Source organism: Capsicum annuum, chromosome 9 (genome assembly GCF_002878395.1).
Source record: "Capsicum annuum cultivar UCD-10X-F1 chromosome 9, UCD10Xv1.1, whole genome shotgun sequence".
Lineage (NCBI taxonomy): Eukaryota > Viridiplantae > Streptophyta > Magnoliopsida > Solanales > Solanaceae > Capsicum > Capsicum annuum.
This window is the reverse complement of record NC_061119.1, coordinates 12,453,974-12,467,931: the sequence shown is the minus strand read 5'-3', so window position 1 is coordinate 12,467,931 and position 13,958 is coordinate 12,453,974. Positions and strand designations below refer to the sequence as shown.

Sequence of the window (13,958 nt, the reverse complement as noted above, 5' to 3'; positions counted from 1 at the left end):
ATTACCCCCAATTAATTATTATAATTCATTTATTTATTAAAATTAATAATATTTTTTTACTATATTACTCCTAATTAATTATTATAAATCATTTATATATTAAAATTAATAATATTTAATTAAATCAGTCTATATTTATATTTATATCTCATCAATATTAAATTTTAATAATAAAAAATATTTATAATGTTGGGCCCGTGCTATGCACCTCTAGTTTTAATACCGATGAGACACAATCAATCTGAGAGGAACCATTTACTTATTGACAAGTGTTTATGTGGGCCCTATCTTCCATTCTTCCTCTTCATTCCTCATATTTCCTTCATTAGTTTGGCTTCTATTATTTTTGTTAACACTATTTCTCTATTTTATATCTGATTTTTTTTTTCTTTTTTTGGTTAATCGTTCAGTCACTATGAGTTATATTTTCCAGCACTTTGTTATACTCCTATCATGAAAATGAATCGATATCACTACTATTTATTCTCTTTTTGTCAATTCATTTTTGCTCTTTCCTTGCTGTTACATTTGTTATTTTTATCTATTTTAAACCAATTTTACTACTACCTTAGTTTGATTTTATTTGATCTGCCAAAAATCTTTTAATTTATTTTAACAAATAAAAAATTAATATTATTTTAATCATTAAATAACTACATAAGTACTTATAATTAAATTTAATTTTTAAAAACATAATTAATAAGATTAGTTCAATAAAATAAACTTCTAATACAAACATAATTAAATTTATGTATAAAATTTTTATAAAAGAATAGTGAAACATTGTTATGTATTATTAAATTACACAAATAGTTAGGCTTTACACAAAAAGCATGAGTGTTACGATTATTATAAGGTTGAATCCATCGACTATTAAACTAAATAAGGCGAAGGGTATTTTTATAAATAAATTAATTGTTTTTAGGAATGATGCAATAATTATCATTTTTAGTACCACAAATCAAACCATCACTAAAAAATAATATCAGGATAACTTATCTCAGTATAGCTAATTTCAACATAACTAATTCCAGCATAACTTATTTTCCAACTAAACAATCCTTAAATGATTACTTAATTATGCAACAGTATTAATAATAATATTTATTTTTAAATTATAAAATAAATAAATAAATAAAAAGATATTTTTTTGTAACATTCAGACAAAAACAAAACTGAGAAAGTAAACTATTGATTTTAAAATAGATAAAAATATGAAAAAAGAGAAATGAAAAGGAAAAAAAATGAATTGAGGAGAAAGACGTGAAGCTAAGTTGATGAGTGGGTCCCACAAGCCACAACCAATTTAAAAAAATCTCTCACCCAACTAATAACGAAGGAAATATGAGGAAATGAAAGGAAGAATGGAAGGTAGACATTTTGTTGACACCAAGGACCCACGTAAACACTTGTTAATAAGTAAATGGTGCCTCTCATAACTATTATTGATTGTGTCTCATCGATATTAAAATTTTTACATATATGTTATAGATACAATAATGTTATAGAGGAGTAAAAAATATGAAATAGAATTCGATTTTGGAGAAAATCAAATTATTATAATGACATATCGTTATAACGATGAGCTGTTATGAGTACGTCTGTATTGCTCATTTTTTTCAATCTTCAAGATAAGTCATTTTACCACTGAACTCATGTAATTTTAATTAAAGTTGTAAGTTCATATTTATTACTTTCTCCGTTTCGGAATAAGTGAATTGTTGGGGTATCATTGGTGTTTCAAAATAAGTGAATCATTCAATTTTTTTTCAAATTTGCTCTTATGATTTGACAACCAATTAACTTTTGAAAATGTATTACAGGGTCAGTTTTTTCTTTTTTTTTTTTGTGGTAAAAATGAAAAGTTGTGTTAAATTTATGTCTTTAATGTTTTTTCCTTAATCTATATGCCAAAATTTAGCAATTCATTTATTATGAAACGAAGAAAATATTTATTAGCAATTATAATTAAACTCTTATACATTAATTTATATTCTGTACTAGAAGTACTGGATTCAAATTAACTTGACATGGATGCATTGCTTCTGTTCCTGTTATGACTCAAACACATAACAACAGAATTGAAGGTAGAAGAAGCTCATCATCCGAATAACCCCTCGCTAATATTATATGGTTTTCATTATTAGTTTTTTCATAATTTTGAATCATATACTCCCTCCGTTTTCAAATTATGTGTCGTCATTTGATCGGACATGATATTTAAGAAATAAGTATTGATTTTGTTTAAGTTACAAAATTACTCTTCTTAAAAAAGAGTAATAATATTTAAAATCAAGTGAGACTAATTTTAATTGAAAAAACAAATAAAAAAGGAGTAATAGTATTTAAAGTCAAGTGGGATCACTAAGGGTAAGATTGTAATTGTGTTTTTAAAAACTTACCAAATAAGAAAAGGCGATATTCTTTTTGGAACGGATTAAAAAGAAAATGGCGACACATAATTTAGGACGGAAAAAATATGTACAGTAGATTATTGCTTTAGTGTTGATCAGCAGAGTATTGGGACGGATTAAAAACAAAATGGCGACACATAATTTAGGACGGAAAAAATATGTACAGTAGATTACTGCTTTAGTGTTGATCAGCAGAGTGCATTGCATCAGTCAATGGGCACTGTAACAAGTACAAACAGTGTATAAGTAGACTTACAAACAGCATTCTCCTTGGGCTTTGGAGTAATAAGATGTGATGGTTGATGCCACTTGTACTGTTCTACTTGGACTTTTAATGTATTTCATTCTACGTGACATCATTTGATTTGATACAATATTTAAGAAAAAAATGAAAACTTTAATATTTATGGCTCAAAAAATTCTAGTTATTTGTGTGCTTGTAAATCATTCTATTAAGATGGGATGACGTTCTTTTTTTAACGAACTAAAAAGTAAAAGGTGTCTTCATAAAATGAGACGAAGGTAGGATTTTTCTTAGTACCATTCTGTTGAGTTTGATTGAAATATACTTCATGTAAAAAATTTCAAGGTTTAATGTGTAGATAGTCTCCTGAACTTGGCAGCAAATCTGGTTTTGACAATCTTATTGAGAGTATTTGTTTCAATTGAACGTTTAAACATATAATCACGTTTCAAACAATTTCGATTTAAAATTTGAAAAAAAAAAAATTCCACGTGTTTTTAGGAGTTGATGGGTAATTAAATTAACCATATAAAATATATCTATTTCATTTAAGTAGACACATCAATCTCAATTGAAATTGGCTTGAGGTTTTACTGCTTATTAAGACAAATACATGTAATTAAAGAATGTAACTTATTTTAAGTGATTTACTTATTTACATAATGGGCACTAAAGAGAACATGCTCAAACATTTTTTTAAAATTCGAACTGAAAATGTTTATAGAAATACTTTATTGTCTATTCAAGTGTTCAATTGGAACAAGTCTTAATCGAGTGTCTAAATAAATTTTTAGCTCAAATCTTAGTATATAATATTTAAGTTATGTAAGTAAATACAAATTGAACTCGAGAATGAGTTGTCGGTAAAATTTAAACTCAAAAGTATAATTTTTAAATCTTAAATTCGTCTTTGCTACGACTAGCCAGTAATCTAGTGCTTAAGATAATGGAAGTAGGGATCACGATTCACACTATACACCGTTTTTGTATGGTTCTAACTCTTGCCCAAGTCAAAATTGAACCCGACATGGTGTAATAATTAAATATTCATAAAGAGTAGCTTGATGTAATAAAGTTTTTGTTATGCATGAGATTGGGCAGAACGATCGGACCATAAGATTTATTATATGCAGTCCTATCCTATATTTTTGCAGAAGTTATTTTGACGGCTTAAACACATGACATTTTATCGTGTACAGTGCCCCCACAAAAAGAACTTTGTTTGATTTTTTAATCTATCTATAAGACATCACATGAAAAATGTAACCGAGTCTTTCGTTTCTTTAGGTCATTGACCGTCTGCCGGGAGTTTCGAGTTTAATACCGATATTTTAGCAACAAATTTAATAAATCTAAGTGGAGTGCTAGGTGTATTGATTTTATTTATTTTTTTTGGAAAGGGAGTGTGCGAGTTTTTTATTTCAAGAATAGGATGGACCAACTAGTTGTATCCTTTTTCGTTATAAGTAGGAAAGAGAGGTGCATGATCTCGCGAATACTTATGTATAAATTCAGATATTATATGTAAGAATCCTAGCATTTTATGATTCATTGAAAAATCAATTTTGATTCTCTATTAACCAATATTTACTGCAGCAGTATTGAGTAGAGCAAAGTATCTAATAACGATACGTTATTATGTGTTCAAATACTCAATTAAAACTAATATCCTTAATTCAAGTTCTACATGGGATTTGCTGACAAGTGGAAGGGCTATAACTCAATAGAATAGTACTGAGAAAGTCCAAGTAGAACGGTACAAGTGCCATTAACTATCACGTCTTATTAATCCAACAACTCCAAAGCCCAATGAGAATGCTGTTTGTAAGTCTAGTACTAGTACTATACTTTGTACTATTTATTAAGAGTGCCCATTTTTGCCTTAGTTATTTTGAGGGCTTAAATTCGTAACCTCTTAATTACATTACAGTGGAGGAGTAAGACAAAATATCTTGTATTTAAAACATGTTAGTGAAGGAATCACTTTGTTCGCTTTACTTCAAATATAAAATTTCGATTCCCAATACAAATTCAAATGTAGTTGGACCCGATAATCATAACAAATATAAAAATTAATTATAAAAACATGTAAATAGGTGAAGAGTGGACCACTTGCAAGTTGCACCAAGCTAGCTAGTGAAGTACTTCTCAAATGCTTCAAGCATAGAGAAAACACAAATTTAGTGAGAACCACGTACAAAAGAGTTGTATACGATAAGTTTGAGCACTTATATCTTGTTCGATTTTGTCTCAAATAAGTTAGATGATATTATTATCTTAGAAGCGGACAATTTTATTTTTCATTAAGGAAAAGATTTAATTTACGAATAAAAAACTAAATTCGTATCAAAAAAATTGAATAAGTTATTCTCAAGTCTGATGTTGATCTCTGTGAAGTAGAAAATACTAAAATATCTTTACCAATACTCAAATCTTGGCTCCTGAGGTTGACATCGAGTCACTTTTCGCAAGGCAAATAATTAGTCCAGCAAGATGGCAAGTAGTACACGAGAGGAGGGGTTGTCATTTTGTTCACGTATGCAAATCAGGACAAATTTATTTTCACGAGCATATTGAAAATAACCTCCCTACTTTCACAAATACGTATGAGGCTTACATATAGTACAGTCTTTTTACTAGTATTTATATAATTACATTTTCTTTCACGAAAAAGAAAATACTTATTATCTTTGGGATCTGATCCTCTACATCGCTGCTCAAGACTTTAGTGGATCGACTCTATTACATAAATTAATTCCTAATTATTATCTCATACTGTGAAATAAGTACGCAGTTATTATTGTATCGATCCAAAACCTCGCTAATTGATCTTTACTGTGCTTCCTCTCTCTATCAATTAAAGCCTTTGTTATTGTTGTAAATGGTGAATAATATTAGGAGATTTAGTTGTACTTGTACTCTTTGATTGATTCATAAAGGCAAAGCCTAGGATTGCACTGTTTTAGTAGTACCTGTTCATAAGAACCTAAGTAACAGGACAAAACTTGCACTATTCCACGTGGTATATTATCCAATATTCATGCCCACTCACTTTGATCTTTTGGCCTTGCAAATGCAGGTCCAAAAAAGAAAAAAAAATATCAAGCTTTTGTTATCGTCAACCCTACATATCACACGATAAGCTCTTGCTATATAATTAGACCGCCTTTTGAGTGACGTGATAATCAAACTAGATAACCAATATTCGAAATATGTACGGGTACTCTAACTGATCCATCCTTGAGACAAGGTGCTTAATGTATGCAGAGAGGTAGTGCTTTAGCTTCAATGGTACCTAAGTCGAAGCACAACATGTACAAAGGGGGGGGGGGGGGGGGTCTAGGATAGATGGTCCTTGATTATGTCAAGAGCTTGTTGGTAAAAGTCACAAGTTTGTGACAAATGGGGGACTCATTTGCTTCAACAAAATAATGGAGATTCAAATTCCTCAATGTACTCAATCTATGCAATGACCATGAACAGAATCAATGCTTCCTTTGAACAATTTGCTAGTAGAATATGAAAGAACATGATTGAGCATGAAGCTCCAAATGAATATTCTCAATAATAGTCAGATTGTCAAAGCAATGTAAAAATACTGTCCTGAAACTTTTTATATAGCAAATTTATCAAGTTTCATACTGGCTCATTCCCAAGGAAACTAGGATCCAATTTGAAGAAAAGATATTTCTGTATCCAATAGCTAACTACTTCAGCTCCTGCAGTAATAATGAGCAAAGTTCATATTGTTGGAAAAGTTGGGGAGATGAGCAGCAGCAGCTGTTGTTGAATTAGCGAATCCTGATGATGCTGCAGTAGAGAAGAGTGGCACTGAAGGACTCCAATTTGGTGAAGAATCAATTTCCATACCCTTCCCTAATGCTGTTCCCTGCACGAGCATCGTCGTCTAAAGATCAAATTCTCACACTTTTTGAAATTTTCAGCTAGTAAGAAACAGTGGTTACATATGACAGAAACAAATTTGTTTCCTTGAGCTATCGGATAAGAAAATTGAAATACGTAAGGCAGATTTTCGCTTTATCCCCTGGATTATATGCCTATCTATGTGCTGGTTTAAATCCTAACGACATCATGAACAATAACTCAAGATTGGTTTACATCAATAAAGAAACAAGGTGAGATAGATATACAACTAGCTTCCGGTCTAGTTAGCTAAGGAACATTACTAATTTCCGATTTACTAACAAACCAAAATAAGCACCATGTAACTAGGACTTCTATTCGGCAGTGGATGCTACAGTGACGATTCAAGAATAATTCAAAATGGTTCAAACAAGTTTGAACGAAAATACCTTAAACGTGGGGAAGATGCTGGTATTCACTCCGTTCCAGAGCAGAGGGCGATTAGTCAGCAGTTGATTGCCATGAGGCAGTTTGCTTCCCATTTCTGTAGAAGGAGAGTTCTGCGAAAAGATGTGCAACTAAGAATGCTTGCTGATCTATGAAAGTACAAATTATTAATCTTCCTTTGTCAGACATCTCATAAGTCATAAGTAAATGATCCCAAAGGAATCAATGAAAAACATAGACTCAAAATTACCATGGCTCCTATATAGCTAGGCAAACCATTCGAGGCACTCTGGACTTCATAGTTTCCCATTTGGCACGTGTTGCCAAGCTGGTCACCAGCTAAAACAGAGGGGGCTATTCCCAAGTTCAGATCAAGGTTATGGTCTGCACCAACATACAGATTGAAAAATATTCCATTCAACATAATAAGTACGAGACTCAAAAGACGCAACAATCATAGCGTATCTCAAATACGTGGGAAAGTCCAAATATACTACCTCCATTATCAGCCTCGGTACTTAATTCATCTTCATATGTGCTTGGCTCAAAATTGGTGACTGCTTCCCTTCCATTGCACTTTATAGCAGCCTTGTCATATGCCCTAAACAACAGCAAAAGACCAAGTCCCGTCAATGTTGAAAACATAAACCTTACAACATAGAAGGGTGAGGAAAGTCAAGTTTTGATCATTGGACCTTGCAGCTTCTATCTCGCTGTCAAACAGTCCAAGATAGATATACCTGCAGGCATATATCCAATGAGACAATATTCTCTTCTAGTTTATAAAGTCGGTATAATGACATAGAAAGCTTTTAAACATCTATATCACCGATAATATGGATAAGTAGTTACTTTTTTCCAAGAAACTGCCCCATCCGAGCTTCCCATCGTCCACATTTGTGCAATGTTACACCCCTGTATTTCGAACTTCCTCTAGCAAATCCAGTGCTCTGTCGTCGAAGTATGTGCACAAACTCTTCCTTTGAAAAATTCGCCATCTATAATAGTGAATTAAAATCAGGTTCCTAACTGAAAAAATAAGATTCCAGACTCGGGGTGGTTCAATCATTATATAGCTAGCTACCTACACACCTGCTTTAGATCATCGTGATAATCACTGACGTTGAAATTGATATCTGCATCAAGTCCTCTAAATTTAATCGCAGCACGATCATATGCCCTGAAATTAACAGGAAAATTTGACACCATGACAATATGATTTCCACCATTTAAATAGTACTACCATTACATTTTAACTACTATTAACTGCAATGTCATACCTAGCAGCAGCATGTGCAGTGTCAAATCCCCCTATATGATTTACATGAAAGTCCAAAAATGTCCAAATTAAGCTTTTGCAGTTAGAAAATAACTTCAAAATTTAACAAAGCAGTGTACAAGAAGCACATTTTTGCTTACCCAAATAAACTTGTTTCCCACAATCCCTGCATAATACATCAGAGAAACTAGTTAAGCTTCTTGTTCATAAATGATTATAGTTTCTTTGCATAAACGCAGGACAGTTGAGGTACACACAAACTGGCCCATCCAGCCCGGACACTATAAAAGACCACAAAATCCAAAACAAATTTTCATATGCACACATGAAAGTCTAGTTGCATGCAAGCTGGACCAACCCAAACGCTATGGTTATCAAAAATAACACAAAAGTTAAAGGTGCACGTAAGCTGAACAGGCCCGGACACCACTTTTATTAGGAAAAAACTCAAAAAATCACCAAAAAAAGATACATAAACACACAAAAGTCGAGGTGCGCACACATGCTGGCCCGGCCCGGTCACCAACAGTCGAGGTACAAGCTGACCCAAAAAACATGATTATTTGAAAAAAATACAAAAAAAAAAATCCAGATGCACGTCGAACTGCCCGGTTCGAATACTACAGTTATCAAAAAAAAAAGTGGAAAAAGCAGACTGACCAGATGTGAGATTCCCATCGTCCAGTTCTTCGATAGAACGTAACTCCACGGTACTGAGAACTCCTAGACCTAGGTCCTCTTCTACTCTTCTTCACTTGCTGTCTCTGCTGCGGCGGCGGAGGAGCAACCAGTACCCTCTGCTCCATCGGAACACCACCGTAATTCGCTGATAGATCCAACCACTGCTGCTTCTTCTCCAACTCCGGCGCCGCAACCGCCGTCGTTTCTCCACCGGTCAACGGGAAAAACTCCTTAGTTAAAATATCAAATGCGTATTCATCAGGATGCCGATGATGATGATGATGATCGGAACCCGAAATGAACTCATCATCACCGGCGTTACTAGAACTTTCCAAATTCACAATAGATGAATTTGATGTCCCAGAATTCTCAATTTGTCCGACTGATAGTTCGTTCAGCTTCTCAAATGTATTAACAGTTTCTACTACATCTTCCTCTAAACCAACATTGAGGTCAAACATCTCGAAACTGTCAACTTCAGAGAATACTGAACAAGTACAACAATCAATCAGCTCAAATACGAAGAACAGTGAAGAAAAGGGGATTTTCAGGTTAAGGGAGGGCTGTAGATATTGGCATTTATAGAATGTGAAGAAGAGAAGGGGTTGGGTGGGGTGTGGGGGGGGGGGGGGAGTAGAAGGGGAAAATGGAATCAAATGGGGCTATTGGCCGGCCATGGATTTATATAGAGAGAGAAGAAGAGGAGGTTGGAGCAGAGAGTGGCAATGGAGAAAACGTTTTGTGCGTGGTGGTGGGGGTGGGGGGTGGGGGGTGGGGGGACAATTCTTCTTCCTCCGTCCAAAACTATATAGTTTAATAATAATAATGAAATTAAAGGAATACTAGGTGTACCAAGTAGCCATACTATTTTTTTATTAGAAAAATAACATAAACATACATCACAAATCTCCATTCTTATAAAATAATTACAAAAATCTTAAATAATTATATATTTCATTAAATATATCATAAGCTAATTATATATCTTGACAGATCTAAAATTAAAAAAAATATATTAAAAATTAATTATGTATCTTGACTAACAAAAAAATATATTATCCTTGAATGTATCTCAACAAATTCAAAATATAAAAAATGTATCGAGCACAAATTATGCATCCTTACAAAGAAAATAATGTATCTTCATTGTATGTATCGAGAGCTAATTATGTATATCTCGACAGACCCAAATAAAAATTTTTGATAATTATGTAAAATATCAAAAAAAAATTATAATTAAACTCCATATTATCGAAATTTATGTTGTTTGTCCCTTTTTATTATGAATCTGATTAATTTAGATTTAGCTCTTATATCTACTAATTCATAGACTCGATTTTGATAAAGATCAATTAGAAAGAGAAAAGTTTTGGACTTTATAAGGTAAGAGTGTGATCTCTGTGACTAACGTGATTTGAGAATCATAAATCTTATGTTCTAATCCCAATATAAGCAAAAACACAAGGTACTAATCTGTTTTCTTGTTTATTTAAGTTTTATGGACAACTTAATCGATACATGTGTTGATGAAAGACATCAAATACCTTATAAATTAATCAAGAAGCGACACGTGGTTACATAATTATTTTTTTATAAAAAAGTTGAATCAGCATTATTATTATGTTGGAGTAATTTTTAGCGTAGAACAAAAGGTGTATTTTATTTGAATGTGCTTATAGCTTATGATATATAATTAGAAATCGCATGTTCATATTTCCAATTTATGATATTTAATTTTTGTTATTTTAATTTCAAATGGGTGTTTAAAAGTTATCTTTATATATATTTCAAACTGTAATATTAATTTCATAACATTTTCAAAATTTAACAAGAACAACTTTAGTGCTGGCAGAAAAAACAACAATGAACTTTTCCTATATTTCCTGTTATTACAGAAAATATATTTCCTTTCAGCTTTAATTTCAAAATATATTTCCTCTTTTCCATTCAACGCTGATTACTGGCTCTTTTCCTATTCCTTTCGCTTATTGGTGGCGCGTGTTCATTACTCGCATATTTAATTTAGCTGAAAATATTTTAGGAAAAAGGTTTAAATATGTTATCATTAAAATTGAATTATTTGTGTCATCTATTATACGTTTGGTTCATCTATGTTATTGTTATTACAGAAAATTTTATTTGTGTCACTATTGTTTGGTTCATCTATGTTATTGTTATTACAGAAAATTTTATTTGTGTCACTATTTTATAATGGTGATTTTTACAAAATTATTTTTGTCGCGTGGTCTTTTATTAGAGGTCCACATTATCAAATTCAAATCAATCAATATTACTTAAAATAAAAAAATAAAAATCAGATCTATTAAATAAAATTTGATCCACACAATTAAAATAAAAATTAAACTTATTAAAAATAAAAATTGAACTAATTTAAAATAAAAATCAAACTCATTAATTATGTCAGATGTTATTTTAATGAATTTGATTTTTTATTTTGATTTAAGTAATATTAATTGATTTAGATTTGGTGACGTGAATTTCTAATAAGAGGTGATGTGACAAAAATAGTTTTGCAAAATCATCATTGTAAAATAATGCACAAATGAACTTTTTTGTAACAACAGTGAGCCAGTGACATAGATGAGGCAAATATTAAAACGTGATAACATAGATAAACCAATCTTATAATGTATGACTAGATGAATCATTTTCAATAATTTGATGGCTTTTTTAGTCTTTTCCTATTTTGTATCAAACAAGTTACATATTTTACCTATCAATATAAAATAGATGAATAAATTAACTTATGTGTAATTTATACGGCACTTGAATTTGTACATTTGTCATAAAATTATATATTTTATATACATACTTCCTCTGTTCGCTTTTACTTGTTATTTATTTTCTAATTAAATTTTTATTTTTACTTGTCATTTTTTACATATCAAGAAAAGATAATTTTTTTTTTACTATTAATATTAGTTGCTTATTCTCCAAATTAATTTCAAGATACGATAATAAACACTAATTAATTGGGATATTGTGGTAATATAGTCATGCTGATAATTTTTTTTTAAATAAATGTATCAAGTCAAAATATAACGAGTAAAAGCAGAAGCAATGTAGTATTTTCTAGAAGGGATATTGATCTACTATTATTTATTGGCTCTAATGCTACAAAAGACTTGATGTTACACTTGTTTAAAACTTAATTATTTACCACTTAATATATAGTCTTCCTTCCATGTTTATTTAGTAGTGCACCTCATGCTTTAGAAATTCTCCAACCGCTTTTAATTAAATAATTATGTCCACTAACTAAATATAGATAGACATAGCTAGATATCTCAACTTAAATGTACTTCTCGTCACTATATTTAATCTCATCAACTTAAAATGTCATTAATATAATAAATTGCTCCTAACTTCTTTGGTTATAATATGATCTAAGATCAATCTTATTGAATTTCATGATAAGATCCCTCTGACCTCAATTAAAAGTTTCATTTTCGAATTTTGAATAAGTTTTTTGATAGAAAATGTTTTCATTTTTAATTGATCTTATATTTTGTAGCGCGAATAAGAATGAATTAAATTTCAATGAAGATATCAAAAAATAAAAAAATGAAATAAGAAAAACTCTTATCACTCTCTCTAAATCCCACAACAGGTGAGTCGAAGATGTATCAAAAATAATTTCGCTACTTTCTTAAAATAGAAAAAGATTGCTTATATACCATCCTTTTTAGTTTCCACTTATGAAATTATACCAGATATATATTATGATCGAAAACATATTTTAAAAAAATATTTATATATTTAATACTATTTTCTCTATCCAAATTTAGATGACGCCCTTTGTTTTATCTTTCTCAAAAAGATCACTTTTTCATAGTTAGTGTTACTTTTTACTCTTAATAAAATATCATAGCCTTGTAAGTATTTAAAATATATTTTAGATCATAAGTTATAAAAAAGTTTCCTTTCTTCTCAAATTTTATGTCGAATCAAATTAAAACGAAACAAGTAAATTTAATATTTGTCCTGTGGATGATAAGGCTATACAACATAGGTGAAATGACAAGACATTAGTTGATTTTATACTAAAATGGAAAAAATAGAAAAAAATGACTATACAACAAAAAAAGGAAAACCAAAAAAAAAAAAAACACTATTATTACCTTTGGACAGAAAGTGGTTAATTCAAGAGCGTGCACACGCTCCTATTTCTGGCGCGTGAATCATCACATTTTGACCAGCGATTCAGTGAGAGACTCACATTGTTTGTAATGCGGCGCCTTGTGTAACAAATTTAACTAACCGGTGGTTATTTTCTTGTTTTCATTCTTTTTTTCTTTTTGAAAAAAAGAAAAATATATATTTCATGTTACTTAATTTCATATGCTTCCTCCGTTAGCATATTTTTTTAGTTTGTTTTTAAAGAATTTTAGCTTTCCACATTTGATAGTTATTTAATGAGACAATTTTTATTTTATTCTCATTGGATATCATTTACAAAAATAAAGTCAATCAAAAAGTAACACTAAATTGTCTTTAATAAGGAAATATTAAGATACATAACAAAATCTTCTCTTATTTTTTAAATTTCATGTCATATCAAACTATGCTATATAAATTTTTGTACATATCGTATAAGAAGAGATAAATTTGAAAATACAAATATAAATTAAAGTTATTATCTCAAATACATTTGTATATAATTTAGGTAAATATACTATGAACGTGAAGACACGAGGTAGGAGTGCTGCGGGGAGGGGGGTGGGGGGGGGGAGGGGAGGGGAGGAGGTGGCTGGGATGGGGGGGGGGGTGGGGGGGTGGAGAGAAGGGGGGGGGGGGAGGGTGGGGCTATGAAGGTTTGGATGTGTCGGAGGATGAAGAGGAATGAAATGCTAATTTATGTTACTTATTTTTCATATTTTTCAAGTGATCGGTAATAATGTTGCCTCGCAACCATGGTTTGATTTTGTATCTTTTCTATTTCATTTTTAAATTTGAATTTTTGCATCAGAATTGGCTTCTGTTTGATTGTATTTGATTGTATTCACCC

At 30.9% G+C, this 13,958-nt stretch overlaps 1 protein-coding gene across 2 annotated transcripts; it reads right to left on the bottom strand.

Annotated features, from left to right (window-relative positions):
* Nucleotides 1-6,191: 6,191 nt before the first annotated feature.
* LOC107842931 (APETALA2-like protein 1) lies at nucleotides 6,192-9,689 on the bottom strand. 2 transcript variants are annotated; one of them, XM_016686984.2, is made up of 10 exons: nucleotides 8,909-9,668; nucleotides 8,389-8,414; nucleotides 8,250-8,280; nucleotides 8,062-8,149; nucleotides 7,822-7,967; nucleotides 7,665-7,709; nucleotides 7,467-7,570; nucleotides 7,220-7,353; nucleotides 6,972-7,082; nucleotides 6,192-6,547 (listed from the first exon to the last, which is right to left on the bottom strand). In XM_016686984.2, exons 1-10 carry the CDS (start codon nucleotides 9,388-9,390, stop codon nucleotides 6,371-6,373), a joined length of 1,344 nt encoding a protein of 447 aa, XP_016542470.1. In that variant the 5' UTR covers nucleotides 9,391-9,668; the 3' UTR covers nucleotides 6,192-6,370. The 2 variants fall into 2 exon arrangements, with proteins under 2 accessions (XP_016542470.1, XP_016542471.1); XM_016686985.2 differs by lacking the exon at nucleotides 7,665-7,709 and having other exon boundaries at nucleotides 8,909-9,689.
* Between the last annotated feature and the right edge of the window lie 4,269 nt (nucleotides 9,690-13,958).